This window comes from Crocodylus siamensis, chromosome 1 (genome assembly GCF_052110815.1).
Source record: "Crocodylus siamensis isolate JL-2025a chromosome 1, ASM5211081v1, whole genome shotgun sequence".
NCBI lineage: Eukaryota > Metazoa > Chordata > Crocodylia > Crocodylidae > Crocodylus > Crocodylus siamensis.
The window spans coordinates 114,386,076-114,411,335 of record NC_143395.1 but is presented as its reverse complement, the minus strand read 5'-3'; the positions used below and the strand labels follow the sequence as shown (position 1 = coordinate 114,411,335).

Below are 25,260 nucleotides of genomic sequence, written 5' to 3'. Positions count from 1 at the left end.
AGGAGAACTTGCTTCTTGCTGCTGCACGGGGAGCCCAGAATCAGACTTCCCCTGCACTGGCAATAAGGTATGATGGGATCTAATGAATGATTATGTGAATTGTGCATTAGATCCCATCATACCTTTACGTGCACGTGTAGAGGGGGCCTAAAGTTGACTGTTATATTTCTGTTATGTGTACTCTTGGTTAGCTTGCATGTCTTGATTGAAAAGTAATGGCCTTCAAGACAAGCCTAAGCATAACAGTTGCTGTCACTGCTAACTATATTGCCAGACCTTAGTTTCTTTTCAAGCTTTCTAATCCACTTGCAGATAATACTGTGTTTTAAATCTCCTATTTAAGTGTTTTCTTCTGTGTAACTTTTTACTGTATTTGAACTGGGGTTTTTTTGTTTTTTGCATGTAGGTTTACGAGTGATGATATTAACAGCTGTGAAAGAAATGAATGTGAAGAAAGGAGCTTCCATCATTGCAATATTTAAGTATATTAGTGCCATATACAAGTATGATATACAGAGAAATCGAAGGCTTCTTAAAAGGACTTTGGAGAAACTAATTGCAGACCAAGTAGTAGAACAGGTCAAAGGCCATGGATTGGCTGGATCTTTCAAGTTAGGGAAGAATTACAAGGAACAGAAAAGGCGAGAAAAAAACAAAGAGCAGGTAAACTGTGCTGAAATAGCTGTTAAGGCAGATGTTGCATAGGGATGTTTTGCTTTGCTACTTGTATGCTGTCACAATAGTGATACAATTCAAAGTGTTGTCTGTGAGTGCTAGACTCAAGGTATTTAGTTTATTTTTAGGGGAAAAAAATCGAAGCATTTACTGTGAAAATAGAAATTAAAAGTTACTGTATATGGACATCCCAAATGGATAAGAAGTGGATGGAACTAATGTAGGTCAAGTATGGAGACTAAAGACTTCGATTGGTAAAAAAAAGACAAACATTGTTGGAAGGGTTGGCAGTTGCCTTGTTATTACAATCAAGAAGTTCTGTGGAAAACACTAAACAAAACTTTCCAAATCAGAAAATATATGAAATGTTTGTAATTTAGTTTGGTGTAGTTACACTTCTTCACAAAAAAGCAAAAAAAATCTGACAGTGTTTTTTTTTATATAGGTAACAAAGAGTTCTGAAAGGATTCAGAAGAAATGTTTGCCTGATGCTAAAACTCAAACCAAAGATTTGGCGAGTAGGAAAGCAGCCACTGAAAATGTCCTTAAATCACCACAGTTTGGCAACATCACTCCAGAGGAGCATGACTATTGTGCAACTACCAGAAATAATAGAAAGTCTGAGACAGGTCATAAAACCTGCATCAAAGATCAAAATTCTCCAGAAGTTATAGACCTAGAGTCTGACGTGCAGGGAAACCTCCTTGTGTCCAGTGACACAACCAATTCTGCTGTTATTAGTATACCTAAAAAATCAGATGATGATGAAGTCCAGCAAGACTTCTCTGAGGGCCAGTGCTCAGGCTCCCAAGAGCAAGTCAGCAGTGGTGTACAGCATGCCAGTTCTGTATATCCGTTCAATACTTCTGACTACCGTTTTGAATGCATTTGTGGTGAACTTGGGTTGATTGATTATAAGGCCCGTGTGCAGTGCCTGAAGTGCCACTTGTGGCAACATGCTGAGTGTGTAAACTACAAAGAAGAAAACTTGAACGTCAAGCCCTTTTACTGTCCTCATTGCTTAGTAGCAATGAAACCAGTTTCCACAGGAGCAACTCTGATAATCTCTCCAAGTTCTATCTGTCATCAGTGGGTGGATGAGATCAACAGGCATGTGCGATCATCTTCCCTTCGAGTTCTGGTAGGGTGATTTTGTATTCTGGAAAATTATACTATGGTTTAGGGCTGTCTTCCTCCTTACCCCTTCTCTGTTGTCTGAGTGCCTCCCCAGGAATATAAAGTTTTGTGCCCTGACCCCTTCTGGGGTAGCATCCCCATAATTAGACTGGGTCTTGGGCTACAGCAGCCCGTGGTTTACCTGTGCTTACCTGACTTGATCAGTTACCTGCAAGTCTTCTTTTTCATCAGCTTGTGAGCTTTATGCCTATTTCATTTCTTGTTTGGAACAGTAGAAATGAAGCAGGACATGAAAGAGAGCTACATGCTTATCTCTCACATAAACAGTATTACTGCCATGAAGTGGAGAGCCTGGTTTAGACCCCCCAGCAGATTCTGTTTCTGTGCCTGCCTGGTTGCCCTCTATGAACAGCTCCCTCAGCTGCTTCCCATTTCTCTCTAGAGAGTGACTTTTTCATTTGTGTGGTGTACTTCTGATTTCCATCTGTAACAGAAAGAGTCTTTTAACTTGGATGGTACCTGAAAGCAGCAACTTCTCAACTAATTGCTCAGGTCTTGCCTCTCATACACTTGCCAGGAGGTGACTTATCTGGAAATCTTTTATGTTACTTTTTTTATTTGGTTCCTAGCAGCTGTACCAGTAAACTCTACTGTCATGTGCATACAAACGAGCATTCCAATAACATAATAACTAGCACACCTAAATGAATTATTAGCTATATTCAAACCTGCAAAGTCAAAAGATATTCACATGTAAAAATTACCACTGAAATCAAAAGAACTGTCTATGTATTAAAGTAAGTCTTTATAGGACTGAAAGCTTATTTTTGCAGCAGCTTTCTGAAAATTATCCCAAGTGGCTCTGTACAATAGGCATTATCATAAGTGGCTCAAGTTGCATTTCCAGTAGTTAAGGTTAGGGAGTGTTTTCGATTAAGTTTCTGTTTTCAGTTGCTTAAAACTTTTCTAACATTAAACGATCCAGGATGGTATCTATCCCAAACGGAATTTCTGCAGGGTTTTTTGTTTGTTTTGAAATTACAGCTAAAATAGTTCAGTCACTTCTGAAAACAAGGATAGGAAAAATAATTTTCCATGTTTTAAAAAAAAAAGTAAAGAAGATACTTTTGCATCAGATTTACTAAGGAGTTCTGCCACCCTTATCTCCACTTGCCATATTTTTGAAGCATGGACTTTTGTCAGGAGGGTTAAACTACACAGTATACTTGCTGTTTTGTGAGAGGTCATGCAGATGTACCTACTGTAAACCTCTGAAAACTTTTCTCACAAGCTTAGTGGATGTTTTTAGTTTGGCAGCTAACTTTACCAGACACTAGCTGCAGTGAGCATGCTGTACCTCGGGTGGGCAAAGTGCAGCCCGGGGGCTGGATGTGGCCTGCCAGGCCATTCTATCTGGCCCGCGGGGCCCCTAAAAAAATTAGAAAATTAATATTTATCTGCCCTTGATGGCTTGCCAAAACTCAGTAAGCAGCCCTCTGCCCAAAATAATTGCCTGCCCCTGCTCTAGCTTCTCTTAGTTCCTGTGGGCCAACTGAATTTCATATATCTGGTAACCACAGCTAATAATTGTTGATCCTGGGACTGCAAAGGCTCAGCAAAATTTAATTGTAATTATTTCTTCAGGTTGAACAAGACTTGTTTTTGCTCCAGACAGGAACCCAAGGAGGAGGAAAACGGAGGGGAGAGGGGGGAATATTACATGCTCATGGATTTTTAAGACTATCATAATTTGTACACGGGAAACAAATTAAGGTTTCATTAACTTGTTCCCCTTTTGAGTGATTTGTACTAATTACGAGTTTTTAATCTTTGATGCCTGTTTTTGCAAAATAAAGGTTTTTGGAATATAGCATAGTATACCCTACAGGCAACAAAGACTAAAAAAAGTGTGTTTATAGAATTGTATATAGCTACTTTACATAAAGTTGCTGATTGAAGCATTCTAGAATGAGAAAAGAACAGGGGCAAGGGAAGGGACAAAGCTTGTTTTAAGATGAGGTTTGAAAATAAGTTAATTTCTTTAGGTAGAGAAGTGGGAAAAGTGCTAACTAGGATTTCTTGAACGTAGTTATAATTGGAGTTAAAGCACAGAGGAGGTTATAGGAGGGATGTTGGTGCCTACATATATGGGTGGGAGTAATGACAGTAGATTTTCAGAAAACAATTAAGTAAATGGTGAATCTGCAGTTTTGAATTGGATCTTAGTAGGAATAATGAATAAGTGGAATATACTTGGTGATATGATGGGAAAAGAAAGCATGTAATAGGTGCACGTCTTTAGCAGAAATTGCTAATTGCTTTAATATTAGGTATCTAAAAATCTTTGTGGACAACCAGATGTTTGTGCATTTTTACACTCATGGATGGTATTTGTTAAATTCTATACCATCTGAAACATGACTGTTAATATCTTAAGGTATTCAAAGTATACATAAAGAAAAGATTAAGGTTTACAATTTTTACTGCATTTTGCTTCAGATGTAAAATTTTAGCATATACAAGTATATTAATTACACGGTTTTATTTAACATATGCACTTACTATAAGCTTTTGTATGCTTCAAAGGGATTGCATTAAAAATGTTGAGGTAAAAGAGGGACAGATGCATTCTGCTATAAATGACAAAGCTGTTTTTCTTGTCAGACTTCTGGCATTTCTGATAGAAAGCCATTACAGAAAATGTATGTACTGTTGATGTGCAAGCCGCCATTTTTCATATCTGTTTCTCCTTTTTCACTGATTCTGCTCAGAGATCTCATTTGAGATTAGAAATAACAGTGTAGCCCATACCTTGATTCTGTAAATGAGGAGCGTCAAACTCACTTGGCTCTGTTATCTGCAAGAATTGTGCAGGGCCAGACCATGAATAGGCCAAATCAGTCCAGTACATTGGGCAGTCTCAGCTCTTGCACCATGTGCAGCACACATTGTAGACCAGCACGGGTCTGCAATGCATTGGCCCTACATTGCATACAGCATATGCAAGGCTGATCCAGCATGCATCACATCCAGTGTGAAGGTCCATTCCGAGACTGACAAGCATCATCACCGTGACCAGTCAGTAGGTTTTCATGGGCCAGATCTTTGACACGCCTACCTTAAATTGATTGTATGCTGCTATCTTTGCCTACTCTTCCATGATATTCTTAAGTGTCAGAAACGAATCAAAAAGCATAACACATCTGCTGGAAGGGCTTTTAAGTGGCTTTTTTTTTTATGTGGTTGCATACACAGCTGTCATCTGAAATATTGAAACCTATCTTTTTTTTTTCTAGGAAGAAATACTCAGAAACATTGTTGCCTTCACATTTTATATAAGTAAATAAAATATTTTTAAGTAGAGATTTTACAAACTGACATTACTTAATGTGGGGAACTTTTCTTTTTTCAGATGTGGATGTCTCTTCATTCTTTGTCCTTTTGCTTGTATGTATAAATTAATGTAGGTATATCAAGGCGTGAAGAAACACGGATTCTTGCAGCCTCATATGTTGGCAGAACAGGAAATAGTCATCACCACATATGATGTCCTCCGCACTGAACTAAACTACGTGGACATCCCTCACAGCAACAGTGAAGATGGACGCCGTTTCAGGAACCAGAAGCGGTATATGGCCATCCCAAGCCCTTTAGTAGCAGTGGAGTGGTGGAGGATATGCCTAGATGAAGCACAGATGGTTGAGTGCACTACAGCAAAGGTAAGGGAATCTCCAGGGCATGTCTGTATTGAACTTGAGAAAATTTGATAAGCTTGTATTTTTAACTTAGACAAAAAGTACTGTAGAGCTGCTATTTTTTGGTCTTAATATGTATTGCATATAAATAATTTGTCCTTGTAGTTTGTTCTTCAGAAGTGATGGATAGTTTACTTTCCCTTAGAGATATTTACTATTATATTTTTCCCTGTCAGAATTTGGGCAGACTGTGAAGTATATCTGGCTCAAAAAGTGTTTAACATAATCTACACTGACAGTTTAAAGACCTGGGTCATCATGTCAGATACGGTGTTTGACAGTTTCAAGCAAGGCACTACCCTGTTCTGTGACATGGTTCAGAGGCATAAATATTTCCTTTGGATGAAGAAGTTAAAGTAGCACCATACAACAGGCTGACTTTTTTTCTCAACAGTTTGCAGAGGGAGATTGTTTTAATTTTTTTTTCACCTTGTAGCTGAAGATAAGGAGAAAATGCTATTTAAGTAACAGTTTTTACTGTTTTTATGCATGTGTGCACTGTCACTCTGCCTTCTTTTGTCTCAAATGCTTTATCCAGTTTGAATTAGATCTGCAATCATAGATCCTACCAGTTCTCAGGTGACAGTTTCATTTTTAAAAGATTAACCAGTCTGATGGAAGGGATGTTTATGTGTCTGTACCAGCCTTATTAGTTTTCCATTGTGCAGGGTTATTGGCACTCTTTCAAAATGTGGTCCATGTTTTATTAGAGTGTCTCCTTCCTGTTTCCATTCATGGTTTTTTAATGTCGGTGTGGCAAATACAGGAATTCCTTTTTAGGTCCAAGAAATACCCAATGTAATTCTAGCAGTCTATTTATTGGTAGTTAGCAGCTGGAAGCAAAGGGAGCCAAGATCATATTTCCTAGGTAGGTAGCTGTCAGATGTATTGCTCTTCATGAATCGGTTCTTTCCTTTTACAAGTAGGGAAGTGCTGCTGTTCTTGCCCACGCAGGAACATGTTTCTCAGACCAAAATTTGTAAATGTTTATTGTGTTAAAGATGGTATTTCTCTAAATTAGCTGAAAGGCCAAAGGTCTTTCCAAGCCTAGTTTTCCCTGGTGTGGGCACACCAGGCAGTGATGTCACTAGCACCTTTTGTTTCCCCAGCCCAATTGACCCAAGTATATGTTTACCTATTCACAAGTCCAAAGCAGGGCTTAAACTGGGGGTGGGTAAAATGCTGCCTGTAGGCTGAATCCAGCCCACCAAGGGATTCTACCTGGTCTGTGGCTGTTCCTCTGAAGAAGTGTATCCATCCTGCAGCTACGTGGGTTTTGGTGCGTCTTGCCTTTCTCCTTTTCCCATGCCGTAGCTGAATGCAGCAGCAACAGCAGCTTCAGCTCCAGTGACCAGGGAACCCCTCCCCAGCCTGGCTCACCTGCCAACCCCCAGTGTACACTCCAAGGCAGGGGTCACTGAGTTTTGTGGGCGGGCTTCTGCCTTGCACTGTTTTCTGTGTGCTGCTTCGACTCTGCAGCCATTTGCAGACCAGACAGCCCAGCACCCAGTGAGAGTCAAAGCTCAGGTATGATTCTGCCCCCTGGTGGGGAAGAGGGCCAGGACCTGCTGGTAACCCAGGCCTTGCCAAGCCAGCCAGGACCTCGGAGGGGCACAGGTGCTGCTAACATGCCATGGTGTGTTCCCACCCACTGCTTTGGGCTGCACCATGTGAGCACAGGTGGAGCAGATGGCACGGCTCCTGCATGAAGCCAGGTCCCAGGCATGTAGCTGGGTTGGGCAGGAGCCACACCAGCCACCTCCAGCTGTGCCCACGTGGCCCAAAGTTGTGCACAGGAACATAGCACTGCACCTGCCTGGCTGCATGCCAGGGGCTCAGGGCAGGCGAGGGGGTGCAGGGAGAGGCGAGGAACACAGTCCAACATTGGCTTGGCCAGGCCTAGATAACCCCTGGCTCCCAAACCCCTTCTCCTTTCTCTCTACACCCTTTCCTCCACCCTGATGCCCTGGCACAAGGCCGGAGTAGTGCTGCTCTGTGTTCCCACACACTGGTTTAGGCTACATGGATGCAGGTGGAGCGGACTGGCACGGCTCCTTTCAGCCCAGCCATGTGCCAAGGACTTGGGCGGGGGAAGGGGTGCAGGGAGAGCTGAGGGGAGCTTGTGTACATTTGGGTGTCTGCACATGTGTGTGTTTGTGTACACATATATGTTAAAATGGCTCTCCAGCCCAAGTAGTTGCTCACCTCTGGCTTAAACTTGGATCCTAGCCCTCTTTGTTTCCAGCTGTTGACTCTCAGTAATTCCCGAGCCATAGCAAGACACCTTCACCCTCCTTCATTAGCCCAGGCACAAAATCTTCTTGTCCACCTTTTTTCAAACAATGAAAACGTTCTGTTGATTGAAGCTCTCTATAGGCACCTGGTTAAGAAGGGCTTTATAAAGCTGAAACATACGGCCATTGTTCTTCAAAAGAAAATGATCTCTTTTTCTGGCCCTCTGGTTTTCTCATGTTTTTTAATTGTTTTCCTGTCTCCTTTCATTAGGCTGCTGAAATGGCACTTCGTTTGAGTGGAATCAACCGCTGGTGTGTCAGCGGCACTCCTGTGCAACGAGGATTAGAAGGTGACCTTTGCATAGCAGTGTAATACATGTAGCTGCTTTTTTTTTTTTTTTTTTTTTTTGCAAAAATGTGTAGTGGTTTGAAGGAGTTTCAGTTTCTACTGCTTTACAATTTGTAGGGAAGAAAATGTTTACACTGTATCCAGATATTCACCTGAAAGAAAGAGAAAGAATGAGAGGTGGTTCTAACAGAAATTTCTGTTATTAGTCTTAATTTACAAGTTGCTTTATGCTGCTTTCAGATATGTACCTGACAAATTGAATTGTTTTATAAAGTATTTTGGCCTCAACATTATTTAACCTATGATTTAAAAAAAAACCCAAAAAACACCCTGATATCTACTGGCCTAAATTGTGTCTTTAAACAATATTGGTAGAGCTCACCTAATAGTACCATTTATGCACAAGCAATGGATTAGATATCATACAAAATGCGAGTCCTCAACCCTGATCTTTTGCTGTAGAAGGCATTGGGCCTCCTGAAAGTGAAAGACTCGAACCTGAAACTTGTAAATAAAGCCTAGTTGCCTGTTACTAAGATTAGAATTGAGATGTAGGCATAAATTTTAGTAGGTGAAGTGATTTTATGACTTGGACTTTTATGCTTCCTCTCACAGGCTGGAACTCAAGCAGCCATATGAGTTAATGCATGCTCAGGTTTGCACCTCAGGTTCCCACAATGAGTGAACAAAAAGGGATCTGAGACCTTTCCTTGCAGAGTGTGGCAGTCTGCCACCATTAGAGAAACCTTTCAGATCTCAGATGTGGCCACTGGAACTACTCTACATCTTACCAAGTCTTTTTTGGTTTTGCCTCACTTGGACCAATAACATCCTAGGCAGAAATATAAGGATCATCCTTCACTTTTATATAACTCCATTGTTATCACTCCTTTAAGTATTTTGCCAAAGTAAGATTCCAAATTAAGACGGTAGAAGTGGTAAAATCAGTTTTATTGCCACTGTCCCTGCAAACTGGACCCTTTTATCTTTTTTCCACAATTCACAGAGTGGATGGTTTCTCTAGGCAGCTTTCAAGCAGGCAAAGAGGAAGAAGCAATTCCATGTGGCATAATACTGATGGGCACAGCAGTATGTGTTGCCAGGCAAGGACACTGAGGCAATTTTTTGGTTCTTAAACTCGTATATTTTCCTGTGTGCATTTGTGAACTAGGCCTCAAATTCTGAAAAATGTCAGTACTGGGGATTAATCCATGATGCACTATGAGTGGGTTTAGTAATATATTGATCAATCATAAGAATGTATAATTAAAGAAATTTTGAAATAAATCTGCAGAAGGAGGTGACTATATTTATTACCAGCAAACATGATAGATTGGATCAATGATTTTCTCAACAAGAGAGAGAAAACATGGAACTCTAAACATCCTTAACATACTACTATACTTGCCTGTATTTTTTTTCCAGGACCCAGTTAACCAAAGCACTTAGGAGCATGTTTAATTCCCACAGTCTTTTGCTAGGTTTAAATGCATGGTTATATACTTAAGCAAAGTACTGAAAAGGGATAAACTGCTAAACTGGGTCCCCGAAGAGAAAACGAAATTTGCCAATTCTGGTAGAGTACTTATTATTGAAAGTCTTTTAATGCCTTTGTCTGAATATTAAAATGTGTTCACAAGAATGAAACTTATCTGAATTCAGTTAGGTCTGGGGTAATGATCATCTGGAGTCAAAACAGTGGTGGAGAGCAGCATTTGTGATTTTAATGATATTCTTGGACAAATTCAAAATCTTTATGCAGAGAATTAGAGGATATTTTATGTCCCTGCAAAACAGGCGGGAACCTAGCACTTAATTTCTTAACACCACTAAAGAATGATGAACTGAATTTACCCTTATGGTATAAAGAATTTAGGTATTTCATATCTAGTGATATTACTCTTGAATTGATAATTTTAGCAGTGAAGACATTCTCATTCCAATATGTTTTTCTTTTGTCAGATCTTTACGGGTTAGTTCTTTTTCTTGGAGTTGATCCTTACTGGGTCAAACATTGGTGGGATCAGCTTTTGTATCGACCTTACTGTAGGAAAAATCCTCAGCCTCTCTACAACCTCATTGCCAAGATAATGTGGAGGTCAGCAAAGAAGGACGTGATTGACCAAGTAAACAATCTTTGAAAAATATTGTTTGTAAACAGTGCTTTCTCCAGGAACATTATTTGCATATTACTGTATTTATATGTTTTTTCAGATTCAAATACCCCCTCAGACAGAGAATGTTCACTGGCTTCACTTTTCTCCTGTGGAGAGACACTTCTATCATCGCCAGCATGAGGTGTGCTGCCAGGATGCTTTGGTAAAACTCCGCAAAATTTCTGATTGGACTCTTAAGCTTAGCAGTTTGGATAGAAGGACGGTCACTTCCATTTTGTACCCGTTGTTGCGGCTGAGACAGGCTTGCTGTCATCCACAGGCTGTCCGTGGGGAATTCTTGCCACTACAGAAAAGGTGAATTTTTATCCCTGCTTCATTTGGTCACTGGGGGTTTGTTCCCATGTCCTTTGAAATCAGAGGCAAAACTCTGACTCTAATGGTGCAGGATCAATAGTGAATACTGTATATTGAGTTACCTGATGCCAAGCTACATCAAGCTGTATTGGAAGCTCAGCAGGATCAACGGGGTTGTTTATTTCTAACAATTCCTGGGTGCAATACTGGGGCAGAATAGTACCGGAGGTGCCAAATTTGCCATGAGAAACTAAACTGAGATTTTTCCATGTTTTAAGACAGGTAAAAAAATATCACTGAAGTTAAGTGTTTACAGTTAAAACATTGACATGTAGTCCAGAAAGGGTGGCCAATCTGGCACATAGATTGCCTCTCTGTGTGGCATACAGTAGATAAAGAAGGTAGTAGGGAACACAGTGACAGATTCGGCAGCAAGCAGAAAGCAGAGCAGCAGATCAGGCAGGAGATTGGAGTGGCATGCCTGCCAAAAAGGTTGGCCCCCATTGTAGTAGAGCTGAGAACTGAAACTTGAGAAATGAAACTTAACTTGGAAGGAGTCTAGCCTAGGAGTATCATCTAACTCCTAAAATTTATTTTCTGAAAGAACAGTGCACGAAGAGTCTGACTAGCACACAAAAGGTTTTTAAAAAACACACCACTTTGAATCTGGTGGTAATAAACTTACTTAAAATAGGATTAATTGTTCAAAAGCTGTTTGCCTGCTTTCATGTACACATGCTTCTCAATATCTTGCTATGTGCCCCACTAAGCCATTGTTGCAAACCTCTCTTTAGCCAAAAAGGGTTGATAATACTCCCCACAGAGCAAGTGCTCCTGCTTCAGTTAGAGGCAACTACTAGAGAGCAAGTATGTAGATACATACTTGCATACAGGAGAGTGGACAGTCACCTCTCTGGAGTCACTTGACCACAGCTGTCTTTTTACCTGGAGTGGGTCTGGACCCAATGATCTGAGAGATCCTTTCCAGCCCCTAACAATCTATGAATACTTCCATTGGAACAACTGAACACTGTCTGCTACATTTTTTAACCCTTGGTGCTATAGGAAGCACAAAATTGAAAGTAGACTTTGCTGTGAATGTACTTCTGCATTTTTGTTGTATTGTGTTCTGCGCTCTCCACCTCTGATATGTCTGTTACTTTCTGTGTCCTCCTCTCATGCAGAGTACCTTCAGTGTTAAATTTTGCCAGTGCAACTGGAAACAATGCCAGTGTCTACTTGAACAGCTGCAGCAGTAGGCAATCTCTTGTATTTTCTTGCGTTGATACTCTTTAAAGTGTGGAAGTAGTGAGTTGGAAGATGGGAAAAATTCCCACCAGCTTGTACCCTGCTGATCTTTGAATGCTGCCCAGTGTTCCAGTGGGGTACAAGTTTAACGTACAAACTGTGCTCTTGAGTGTACTTTGACTGCCTGAGCACAGATACTGAATTTCATGGGGATGTTGATGGGTGACAGCAGCATAGCAACTGCAGTCGAAGACCACCAGTGAAAAACCAATTCCCTCTAAAAACATTGTGTTTAAGGAAAAGCTGTTTCCAGTTGCTGTTTATATATTTTCTTTTGAGCCAGTCCTATCTGCAAAGGTGGACCATTCCCAGAATAAATAGAAGACTTGACTCCTGGCCTTGTTTATGTACATGTAAATAGATAAAGAATTTTGTGCCAAAAAACTGATGAATAGGAGAATTGGATTGAAGCAAGGAAACTACATTTTGGTATATTCTGGGATAGATAACATCAATTTTCTTTATTGGGTAAAGGTAGCAGGAAGGCTGTCTGTTTTGTAAATATGTAGCCCTTTTTACAGGAAAACTATTAGATTTTTCTAAAATTTAAAATCAGGAATTGCTCTTGAAGTTAATTAGTAGTAGTAGCAAAAGGATGTTTGTGTGGCTTGCTTTTAAACACATTCTTTGTAATTCTTGATTTTGAAAATAAAAACTTTATAGAACTTGGAAAAGCAAGATGCAGCAGGCTATATTCATATTTGCTATAGTACAGCTGAGAAACTTCTTAGCTCTGTATGATTTTAGTTTTAAGCTGATAGCATGCCTGCTTCCTCTACTGGAATAACTGTACAATCATTGAAACTTTATCTGACAGGAACAAATGCAAAGGAACTTTAGTTGGTATTGCAGCAGAGAGGAAAAGATGAGGACCCAGTGAAGGGTACTCCTTCCTCCAACAGTTTTCTTCCGTGGTACAGGGACCCAGCGAAGCACATACTCTTCTCCAAAATGTGTGACAATGTGTAACAACAATTTCAAGTAGGGCCCAGCCCCATGGGCTAGAGAAGCAATCTGGTAAGGAAGCCACCTTGGCTTGGACTGTTGAGCACTGATGACATCAGACTGCTTTGTATAGTTTTCATTTGGGTTATGTTCACCTCATGAAGATTGTTGCCTATGTCAATACTTTTTCCTGCCTGGACTTTTCATCTCAGCCTCACTCCAAGGATTTATGCTCTCTTTCTTTCCTGACTTCTTCCCTGCATTCCACTCTCTTCTGAGCTAATTGCCTGCTAACTGAATCCCATCCAAAGTTGCATCTCTTTGATCTCTACCTGTGTTAGAAAAGATGTGTTAAAAAGTCTCTTTGGCATGGACTGTTGCCTGTTACTCATTTGTACTGTGCTTAGTACAGTGGCAGTACTGGCCTTGTTAGCTCCAAAGTCAAGGTACTTTTACAATAGCACCTTCTTTCTTGCCCATGAGAGACTGGTAGAGGTCTGTCATGCTACTGAAATAATTGGTTTTTGAGAGAAAATGTTTTTATAAATATTTACGTATAGGTTCTTTCTCTGTAGGAATGGCAGTTGCAATATAGGGGCTTGGAAGCTATTGTTCTGTAGGTAGGGCAGAATGCAATTCATGACATTGGAATCCTGTGACAGGTCTAATTTTCACAAAGAGCTGAGGTATTTACCTTCCACTTTCCCGATACAGGCCCTATATATATACAGGCCCTATATATATACAGATCAAGGAAAAGCTGTTTTACACAAAATACTTACTGTGCAGCAAATTTGTATATTTGCATGATATTAGTTGTGGATAATGTGATCTGACCAAATTGATTTCCTTCTATGGTAAAGTGACAGGATCATTGGATGAGGGGAGCCCAGTGGACATGGTATATCTTGGCTTTAGCAACGCTCTTGGCATGGTCTCCCATAAAATTCTTATTAGCTAGCAAAGGAAATACAGACTAGATTAACGTACTGTAAAATGGATACATAACTAGTTGGATCATCCTGCTCAGTAAATAGTTCTCAGTGGTTCTGTATCTAGTTGGAAGGAGGCGTTGAGTGGGATTCCCTAGGAGTCTGTCCCGGGTCTGATATTGTTTAATATCTTCATTAATTATTTGGATGATGGCATCAAGTGCACACTTCACAAATGTGTGGCTGACACCAAGTTGGGTGGAACTGCAGACACTTTAGAGGTCATGGCTGGGATTCAAAATGACCTAGATTAGAGAAATGGTCTGCAATCAGTTAGATGAGATTCAGCATAGAGAAGTACAAAACCCTGCATTTAGGACAGAATAACTGCATGCAGAAATACAGATTGGGAAATCACTGGCTAGGCTGCAGTACTTCAGAGAAGGACCTGGGAGTTATAGTGAACCATAGGCTAACTATGAGCCAACAGTGTGCTTGTGTTGCAAAAAAGGCCAACAGCACACTGGGTTGTATTAACAGGAGTATCACTTGCTGATCAAGGGATGTGATTCTTTTGCTCTATTCAGCACTAGTGAGGCCTCACCTGGAATACTGTCCTGTCCAGTTTTGAGCCCCACATTGCAAAAAGGATGTGGACAGTTTGAAAAGAGCCCAGTGCAGGGCAACAAAAACAATCGGGCCTGGGAGACGAGACTTATGAGGAAAAGCTGAAAGATCTAAGGGTTGCTGAGTAAAGAAGAGAAGACTGAGGGGTCATTTCAAATCCCTAAAGGGTGATTATAGGTTAGATGAAGATGAGCTTTTCTCTGTCACTGCAGGGGACAGGACTAGAAGCAATGGCCTCAAGCTGCAGCAGGAGAAATTTAGGTTAGAGATTAGGAGGTAATTTCTGAGTATGAGAGTGATCAGGCATTGGGACAGGCTACCTAGAGACGTTGTGGAATCTGCATCCTTGGAAGCTTACAAAAACAAGTTAGACAGACACTTAGGTTGAATGGTTTAGTGAGGGATGAACCTTCCGTGAGCAATGGGCTGGCCTAGATGATCTTGTAACGTTCCTTCTAGCTCTACTTTTCTATGATTCCTGCAGTCTTTCATGTAGACTGTAGGATACTGCTTGCAGAGTATTGTGTTTTATTTTGAGTTTGATCCATCCAATTCTTATTTCAGCACTATGACCATGGAGGAACTACTAACATCGCTGCAGAAGAAATGTCGAACAGAATGCGAGGAAGCACATCGACAACTAGTGTGTGCCCTTAATGGCTTAGCTGGTATCCATATCATTAAAGGTAAAAGCAGATTGCTAGAGTGTATTACTTGACAGCTTCTAATGGGCTAGGTAAGAATTTAGCTAACCTTTTGGAAAAATGGCCAGTTCACTAATTCAAGGGAGAAATGTAAAACAGACTCATAAAATTTGAGCAGCACGCAGGCAGCATCTGAAGCACCAACACATTCCTCCTGACTGATAGGAAAGGAAGAGGTGCTGTTCTTGGAGGCTATTCATTGTCTTATTTGACAGCATTCTTTTGACAGTTTAGATTCATCCAGAGAGGGTAAAAGGAATACAAAAAAAATCTAATTCTGCTATAACATTGGTGAAATTCAGGTGTAACACCATTGAAGATAGTTGAGTTGTACATCTGGGAAATTGATGAGAATGAGGTGAATTAGACCCACTTTTTCTCCACCTTTGTTAAGCTTGTGATAGTGGATTTTTTATCAAAGATTTTCTGTGGATAGTAGAACTTCAGAGCTGTCATTGGCAAGAAGTGAAATAGTTTAGAAAGTATGTATGGTGCTTAACTTATCAGGAACATTTTTCATTTGCTTTTTACTTCTAGTCTCTTTTTTGCTTATCTGAAGATAATGTAAATCTTTGGCCTGTCTTTTGAATGTAGCTATGTTATTGTGTGTTGTTTCATACTTTCTATGAAATGTGTTTTTGAAGCTTACATTGGTTTTAAAAACACCATGGAGAACTCAAAGGTAAGGTGAAATTGTGTTTTGCTTTGAATATTGTATAAATTATGGAAACTTTCGTAATATTTCTGAGAATTGCTAGATGAGTGATTCTCAGCTAGGGTGCCACAAGATCCTTTGAGGGATGGCACAGGAAATATGAGGAGATAAGAGAGGTGGGAGGAGATAAGGGCATGGTCAGGTTTTCACTGTGTGGCAGTTCCCCTCCTCCTGCTGCCTAGGCCTCTGCAAAGAGGTAAGCACAGTAATAAATTAGCTTTTAAACGGCGTGCTGTTCAATTCACAAAAGATATGGAGAGGGTGCTTTGAGCCTAACAAGGGATGCCTTGAATCTGAAAAAGTTGAGAACCACTGTGCTAGTGGTGTCGGGTAGCAAGACCTAAAGTTGAAGGTACAAAAGGTGGCAGCAATGACTCCATTTTACCCGCAAATCTAAAGCAGTTGCTGCCTATATAGAAGATAGTAAGAAATGCAAGAAGTTATTATGTTACTTCAGCAATTGCTGTTTAGGTGAAGAAGTATTAGCATATAAATGGCAGTTGTGTTAATGGCAGTTAGTTTCCAGTTGAAACAGAGCAGTTTTTTTTGTAAATTCTACAAGAAATTTAAAAAAATAAGGAAAAATAATACAGGATAAGGAAAAACTAGAAGAAATAAGATTATGAAAACACATGGAGTTTGTTAAATGGAAATGCCTTCCCATTTGCATCTGTTGATTAGGTGTCATCCCACCAACTCTGAAATGTTTACTGTAATACTTAATAGTTTCTTGCAGGTCAAATAATATAAATCATTTTTAGTTAAGTAGCTGAATGAAACAGTCTCGTCAGCTTATGTTCAGTCATTCAAAGAAAAGTTTAACAAGATGAGCTGCCTTCCCTGTAACTTGGCCAATAGGAAGAGTGGGTTCATCACAGCCCTTCTCATCTTCATTGAATAGATTTGAAATGAACAGTTTGCAGTGGCTTCTGGTCCTGACCAGAAAAGGAAGTGGGCACTTCATATACAATAAACACATTGTAATAATGAATTACCTCTTTTTTTAAAGAAAAAATGTGAAGAAGTACAAACATTAATTATTTCCCTAGGCCAGGTATCTGGTTCTATACCTTTCACAAGCACTTTTTTAATACTGCTAGCAACTCAGAATTAATATAAAATATCAAAACCTCTGGTTCAAGTAGCACTTTTCTAGGTATTTGAAAATGAAAAAGTGATTTCATTTTCTTCTGTCCAGGCCTCCATTATTTATGGAGGGGCCACCCATTATTATATATGGGCCACCACGCTTGTTGAGTTTTTCCAAGCTATTCATTCAGTTATTTGTTAGATACATCTTCCATTTGTTCTTGGGGGCCATGAAAACATGAGTAAATTTTGCAATTTATTTCTGTATTGAAGTGCATGTGGTCATGTAACCATAGTTTTTCTCTGAAAATTGATCATGAAAGTGGCACCTTATATTAACAGGTCTGATTTTTGTGCTTGTGCAGTCATATCTGCTTATCCAAACTAACCTTTTCTTAAATGTTTTGCTGTTGGTTTCTTCTTTGGCAATCCCTCACAGTGGGGGATGATCATCTTCCATTATTGTCTTATCTGTGTGTCCCAGAATGGCTGATGAGGCCTATCTGTGATGGAGAGACTTGACTGCAGCTCAGATATGTGTTTTTGGTTGGGCTGGGTAATACTGAATTCTTGATTTGTCTGCGACACCCCATTTCTGCCAGTCCTGCTTTTTTTTTCTCCTGTTTTTGTCGTCAGGTTTCAAAGTACTGAGTTAAGTTTTGTGGGAGGGTAAACTGAACTGTGAGATAAGATGTACTATCAAGGCAGATTCTTCATTACATCAGTGCAATATGTTGTAGAAGATTCAGGGCCTTGTTATACCTTACGCTGTAAGCTGCACAAATGTTAATCAGCTTAGTGTTGTTCATTTTAGTGGAGCGTTTGCACCTTAAGGCAGAAAACCATCTCTGCCTGTGCTTCACCTGTAGGCAGCTGGAGCATGGTGGAGCTCAGTGATTGCAAGATGGCAGCCTGAGGCTGGTTCCCACTGACCCCATGCTCTGCTAGGCTGTAAAGGGTGTGGCCACCAGTTCGTTGGCTGTGTCACTCGGCTACTTCCCAAAGCCTGTGGGGGTGGGAAATTCCTGTACCACCTGTCCCTCTGCCCTACCCCGTTCATGTTCCCAGGTAGTTGGGCGTAAGCAGAGTGAGCAAGCTCCAGGACTCTGGCACTAGCTATGCCCAGTGGGAACAGCAAGCTGGTCCTGCCCGTAGCTGCTAATCCTAGTCTGGGAACTGTGGCCCGAATCTGTCCTGGGCATATGGAGCAGTGAGCCAGTCTGAGAGGCACCATGGCTGCCGGGTGGTCCAGGGCTGTGGTGCTGGCTCTGCCCCTGCTGCTCCCGGGTATCCATGTTGCCCTGACTCTGGAGGGGCCACTGCATCCTGGGATACTGGAAGACTTCAACTTGGGTGGTATAGTTGTGTGGAGTGGCCACACCATAATGGACCTAATTAGGAGCAAATTTAGGCAGGCTGGAGATAATCTAGCCCTGGTGTGGCATAACTTTAAGCCAAATAACAAGTGTTTGAAGTCACTTAAAGTTGTTAATGTATAGACAGTCCAGGGGTTAAGAGCTCCAGAAGCTGCCTAAAGTTACCCTGTAGCAACCCCCTCAGTTTGTCGTAATGGAAAATTTGAACTTCATGGGCACATGTAAATGCAAACAAAATGACCTGCAAAATCCTGCTCGACTTTGAGTCTTCCAACAGGAAGTTGCAAAAAAACCCCACGCTTAACTTGAAATCAGACTGTTTGCCCTGGAAGGCACAAACATCGTACTCTGATGCCAGTCTTACAAACTTATTTTCCACATTGAACTTTCATATAGGGCAGTGTCAACTTGGGCCTAGCGAGGCCTGCAGGTATAAATGATACTTTATCTGATGTGCTTTAACAGATGTTTTTTTAAAAATAAAAATAATTTTAAAAGCACGTGAAAATAGTCTTCTGAAAATATCCTACACAAATTTCAGGTGATGGCCACTCCTATCTATTTGGAAACAAAAATCCTGTGTTCGATATAAATAGCTTTTAATTCTTTAGGTGAATATGCATTGGCTGCAGAGTTATACAGAGAGGTGTTACGTTCTTCTGAAGAGCACAAAGAAAAGCTCAAAACAGATTCCTTACAAGTAAGTACACGTTCAGATTCAACGGCATTTTTAAAGTAAATTTTCCAGCTTTTTCTTCTTGTACATCTTGGGTTCCAGCAGAATTTTGATGCAACTCTTTTTCACAGTTGATTTACAAAGTGATACTGGTAGTGTGTTCTTTATGATCTATGAGAACTGTCCACCTAAATATCTTCATAAAATCAGCCCCAAAGGGCTTGTAATGTTTAATAATTCTCTAAAGCATAAAGTGAGAGCTCCACCTGCTGTTCTGCTCTAAAATTTAACAAGCTTATTCCTCAAGTTTGTCATATGACTGTTGCCTTCCTGGTGCTGGCTTGTAGGCAGAAGTAAATAGAAGGAAGCCATGATGGCTTCTGTATTAAGTACAGCCAAATGTAGGGAAATCAGATTTCTGTTCTGGCAAGAAATGTTATTTCTAAAAGAACAGGAAAAAAGAAAAGACCTTTAGGATGCTATGCATGTATATCTATGTAAAGAACAGGTACTTCTAATGACATTTTCAAAGACGTGTTTGACAAGGGTAATTTAGATCTACTTTTTGTGTTAGAACTATGACATGTTTGCATATCTTGTAGTGGCCAGTGTAATTGGCTAGTTTACTAATTGTTTATTTAGTGCTTGTGGCCACCAAAAGAATTGAAGTATTGTTTTAGATTGGGGTTGCTCAACCTCTGCCCTGCACAGCTGGAGTGAACACTGATACATCAGTGTAGATGAATCCTCGTGCTGCTCTTCCTTTCCTTTCTCTGGTGGCTAAATTGAGTGACAGTGGAAAGGCAGGTATGAGCAGCAGCACTGCTCACCTGCATTGACATGCCAATAAGAACTGAACTTATACGCAGCTCTGGGTTGCAGGAGCTGAGCATTGGTGCCATTCACCTCCCCTTCCCCTTCCCTCCCCATCCCGCTGAATCCAATAGCAGGGGAAAAAATGGGGGGAAGCAGCAGCGGTGGTGCTTAGCTCCTGCAGTTCAGAGCCACGTGAAAGCTCTGATCTTACCAGCATGTCAGTGTGGGCACTGGTTGTAGTCACAGTTTTCTTTAATATATGGAACCCAGGAGCTGAGCATCATCACTGCTGTTCATTCTTTTTTTTTCCCTGAAGCTGAATTTAGTGGAGAAAAAGGGGAGGGGGAGGCAAACAGCAACAATGGCTCAGCTTCTGCACTTCAGAGCCATGTGGAAACTTTGCACCTGGAAGGGGAAAGGCTGTAGAGACCCACCCTTGGGTGACCCAGGCAGGCACCACACTGTTACAGCACCTGAAAAAAGAAACAATGTTATTTCAGAGAAAGTCCCAGTGCTCTGGGACAGAGCATGATCTTACACCCACTGTGATAGAAGTATGGCATTGGAAAGCTCAGTGAGGCAAGGTTCAGTGATGCCAGCTAGGCAATCTCAGGATGTCTTCTTTTCCCACAGGCTTGAGATCCCACCATCTTCCACCAACATTAAGAATCTGGAAGCCAAACAGCTCCTTATAAGTTAATACAAGCTGATGGCTCATCAGCCTCAATCCCTGCTGCTGAACAGGGCATTGAGTTGGGCACCTTGCCACTTGACCTCACTCTAGCCCAGTGTGGACAGTTTCACTGCCTCCTCTGTCATGCACAACAGGCCCTTAGCAAATTTAATAATTTTTATAAAATAATACTACAGAATCTTGAACTTTTTAGTTTGTATTAATAAGACTGAGATAACTAAAAATGTATCTTTTCTTTTCTAATATAGTTTAAATACTTCCTATTAGGGTATGACACATTATAGAATTATAATGTTTTTCTTTGCAGCTCTTGGCCTATTTCTGCTTTTAAGATTTGTTTCACTTGTTTTTAAAAAACAACGGTTGAACACCAATATTTTAGATCAGGGGAGCTCAGCCCTAGGTCTGTGGGCCAGATTCAGCCTTCAGCAGTATGTCATATGGCCTGTGGGATGCCCCTCAAGTGGTTAGGGGCCCAGTGGCCGTCATGGACCTGCATGCTAAATCAAGCATTCAGGGCAGGGTGGGGCCTTGATCCTGGTATGCGGAGACTGATCTGGCCTGTAGGGCCAAAAGGTTGAAAACCAGTGTTTTAGATTATTGTACTGTATTTGCATTATTCTCATGCAGGACCTTGCACATATGTAGTAGTTCTCCTCCTCCTACAGCCATGTTCATAGTATCCAGTAATATCTTTGGTTTATTAATTCAAGAAGGCTTTACTTTTCATATTAATTGTTATCTGTATTATTGTATCATATGGCAGCCATTAATATAACAATAACTATGCCAATTAAGGTATATTTGCAAATTTTAAGAAAATGGCAAAAGCTCTTAGGCATTGCTTTGACTTCAAACTGTTGGCTTTTGTCAAGTTTGTCTATTTAAAGTAAATCTAAACAATTCTTTCCATATTCCTTTTGACAGTCATTCTAAACAAATATGCATTAAGGTAAATGACTTGCTTCTGATAGGAAGTAATGACACAAAATCAAAGGGCTGAGAATTTTTCATTGATTTGTTGTGAAATCTTGGAGAGGTCGGTTTTGTTCTGTATATTTGATTTGTATTACACATACAGTTTGGACATGTGCATTTGGAGTCCTTTTAAAGAAATCATTTTAAAAGGGAAGCTCCTGATCTGGAGCGTGCCTCAGCAGTTCTATTCTGATAATTTAAGTGAATGGGAGCAAGGAACAATACAAATGTAGAAAAACGGCTCCAATTTAAACTCTGGTTGAAACAGCGTGGAAGTTGGAGCTAGCTAGGTTTTCGATATGTATATTGTTTCTAGGTGGCACACACAATTGTTAGAATATAACAGCTCTTCCAGAGTTCTGAGTGAAAACTCCCCAGCCCTTTTTGAAATGGTTTTAAGTGTGCATTTATCCATATCCAGAGATGTTGCTCACCCACATTCCTAAAATGATTCCAGATTTACAGAGGAGAGTCCTAGCTTTACAGGATTTTGTATGATCTTTTTCTGGTTCACAAAATGCCTATAGGATTTGACTGCTGTCATAATAATATGGTACATTGTTGTGTGATTATTGTTGACTTTGTATGTGTATAGAGACTACATTCAACACACAACCTCATGGAACTGCTGGTAGCAAAACATCCAGGGATACCACCAACCTTGCGAGATAGCAGGCTTGAAGAAGAGGTGATTACTGTTCATTTTTTATGCAAATACATTTTTGAGAACAATGTGGGGGCGTTGTTTGTACTTTCGAAAGAATGTAACCATCTTTGGCTTACAATGCCATGTCATCTTTGACTTACAATGCCATTTCAAAAAATGAAATAAAATAGGTGACAAACAGGTTAACAGACCTGTTTTTCATTGATCTGAATATTGATTTCATTTGATTGATCGGATTTTTTCCCAGTGGTACAAGCGTGTTTACAGGAAATTTCAAAAGCTGATCACCAAGGCTTCTGTTTTGCAAATGTCTGTGCAGGAGTAGTTTCATAGGCACTTAGGACATTTCTGAGTGTAAAATTAAGTACATATAAGTGCTTTCAGGTTTGGGGTCAGATAGTACAATATGCAAATAATTAAAAACTGAGAAAAGGAAAAACAGCAGGTGAAGCCAGTTTACATGTTTTAATTTATATGACTTCTGCTTGAGGTCTGTCACAGCAACATGTTTTTAAAAAGGGACTTGCTGTCTAACTTGCTACGAAATCTTGGTTGGGTGTATTTGCTTTGACAATGAAATCCTAGAATACACTATTCTGTGACAGTGCATATAACACAAGTTTCACTGCACTATACAATGTCTCAGAGTGCCAGTCTGTGGATATGCCACATGAATAAGTTATCATGAGGGAAGGTAGGGTGTAAACTTGGTGTATTAGCTATTCCATAGTCCCTGCCCATGTGCACACTTTGAGCCTGTGGTAAATTAAGGTTCCTTGAGGTGGCTTGCCTCTCTTTCATTGAGACAGGAGTCACTTTGCATTCGCCATGGCACACTGTAGGTTATGTGAGAGTAGTTACAGTGCTGTAAATTCATACTCAATTTTATCTTAGTCTAAGGGTACTGCAAGGTAGCTACAGTAGAAAGACATGGTAAAAAGATGTGTCGAACGTTATAGCACCTCCTGGGTAAAATTTTAGGAAGTACCTGTATTTCAAGTTTTCAAAGTAGCTTCTCTTGGGTCAGCATAATTCATTATCCAACTATCTCCCTCTTCTTAATTTTGAGCTCATGAGCACATTTTTTTCCTCTTTGCTGTTTCCTGCAACTTCTTTCTACTTTTCTTTTTGTCTAGTATTGGATTTGTATAAGATGCCTTATAGCCAGGAAAGGAACAAAGCACCAAGGATTAGTCTTTTTAAGCCATGTCCTCAGGGTTTGTTCTAAAACCTACAAACAGTAACAAGACAGGAGCAGATCAGTTGGAATACACCAGGTTATTTACCAAGCATTCCCTACTTTTGGCAGAGTGAAAAGAAGAGAAATGAGCCACCCCTTTAGGATTTGTCTGTGCGGGGAAGTTAGTCTGTGATAAACTAGGGTTTGGATTTTTCAGCACACAAACTACTACTGTGCTAGTCATGTGAGCACTAAGCTTCTCTATGTTGTGTTAGCTTTTTGTACTTTGCAGTAGCTCTCAACCACAGAGCTCTTTCAAGGCACTGTAAGCTATCTTGCACTTATTGTATACTAAAAACAGTCACATCAGGGGTGTGTGCAAAGTAGCTAGTGTACCTGAATTTACAGCACTGTAACTACTCTCACATAACCTACAGTGTGCCATGGCGAATGCAAAGTGACTCCTGTCTCAATGAAAGAGAGGCAAGCCACCTCAAGGAACCTTAATTTCTGTTCTTCTGTTGCTGGTCGATGGATTAATGAGGTGGCGATTAAGTGTTGGAGAGTGGGGCAAGTAGAAGTCCAATTGTCCTCACACATCCCTTCCTCTGTTGACTTAATTGGATTCACTCTTGCTTTTACGCTAGTATATGAGAGCAAACTCACTTTTGTTGTATAGCTCTTCAAACTAGGATGGGTTTCGAAGAGGGGCAAACTGAGGCACTCTGTGTTATAATGCAAGGGAGTCGTGGGGATAGGGACTTGATAGTGGGTGTCTACTACAGACTGCCTCACTAGGGGGATGAGCTGGACCTGGAATTTTCAGGTCAGCTCACAGAGGCTGTAAGGACAAGGGATGTCGTTGTCATGGGTGACCTAAATTACCCAGACATCTGCTGGGAGGATCAGTCAGCCAGGTCTGAATGCTCACATAGGTTTTAAGCCTGCATACAGGACCTCCACCTAACCCAGGAGGTACATAATCCTACCAGAGGAAATGCCTTGCTGGACTTGGTCTTTGCCACAGGCTGTGTGACCTGGTGAGGGATCTGTGGGTGCTTGACTACCTAGGCATTAGTGACCATTGTTTGCTGGAATTTATTATCTGGCGCAGGGTGGTAAAAGCCAAGTGGTAAAGCAAAAGTCCTTGACTTCAGGAGGGCCGAGTTCAGTGAGCTAAGGAAATTAATAAGAGAGACATTGGGGACTCGGAGCTTCAGTGAGATGGGAGTCCAGGGTGGGTGGTTGTTCCTTAAGGAGACAATCCTTCAAGCTCAGAGGGAGTCAGTCCCAATGCAAACCAAAGGGGCAAGAGTGCTAAAAAGCCTCCGTGGCTCAGTAAAGACATCCAGGGGGGCCTGAGGGCAAAAAGGGTGGCATACAAGCAGTGGAGGCAAGGGGCAATCACCAAGGAGGATTATACCTCCATTGCTCATGATTGCAGGGAAGCGGTTAGGATGGCTAAAGTAGAGCTGGAACTAGGGCTGGCTACCAGAATTAAGGATAACAAAAAGTTCTTTTTCAAATACATAGGGAGTAAGAAGAAGGTACCAGGTAATGTGGGTGCCCTACAGTACAGGCTTGGCAATCTGGTGATTTCAGCAAAGGAAAAAGCTGATCTCTTCAACTAGTTCTTTGCCTCCATGTTTCTGAGCAGGGACCAGGACAACTACCCCGGTAGGATTACGGACAGGATCAGGGGACATGACATCATGTCTGGGGTCAGGGACGATCTAGTTGGGGGACTCTTGGAGGGGCTGGATATGTATAAATTAGCAAGTCCGAATGCTCTTCATCCGAAGGTACTGAGGGAATTGGCAGAGGTTGTAGCAGGGCCCCTGGCACAGCTGTATGAGCACTCACGGTGCTCTGGCCAGGTCCTAGAGGACTGGAAAAGGGCCAATTACAAGGGGAGCCTGGGTAACTATAGCC

At 40.9% G+C, this 25,260-nt stretch overlaps 1 protein-coding gene across 2 annotated transcripts in view; it reads left to right on the top strand.

Annotated features, from left to right (window-relative positions):
- SHPRH (SNF2 histone linker PHD RING helicase) overlaps window positions 1–25,260 on the top strand; it is a 98,004-nt gene that overhangs the window by 21,408 nt on the left and 51,336 nt on the right. For both annotated transcript variants that reach the window (XM_090040998.1, XM_090041004.1), the window contains exons 8-16: window positions 407–663; window positions 1,121–1,816; window positions 5,280–5,531; window positions 8,073–8,151; window positions 10,113–10,276; window positions 10,365–10,621; window positions 14,998–15,119; window positions 18,929–19,017; window positions 22,077–22,169. In XM_090040998.1, coding sequence (XP_089897124.1) covers window positions 407–663; window positions 1,121–1,816; window positions 5,280–5,531; window positions 8,073–8,151; window positions 10,113–10,276; window positions 10,365–10,621; window positions 14,998–15,119; window positions 18,929–19,017; window positions 22,077–22,169 — 2,009 coding nt within the window. The remainder of the gene's footprint in view (window positions 1–406; window positions 664–1,120; window positions 1,817–5,279; window positions 5,532–8,072; window positions 8,152–10,112; window positions 10,277–10,364; window positions 10,622–14,997; window positions 15,120–18,928; window positions 19,018–22,076; window positions 22,170–25,260) is intronic.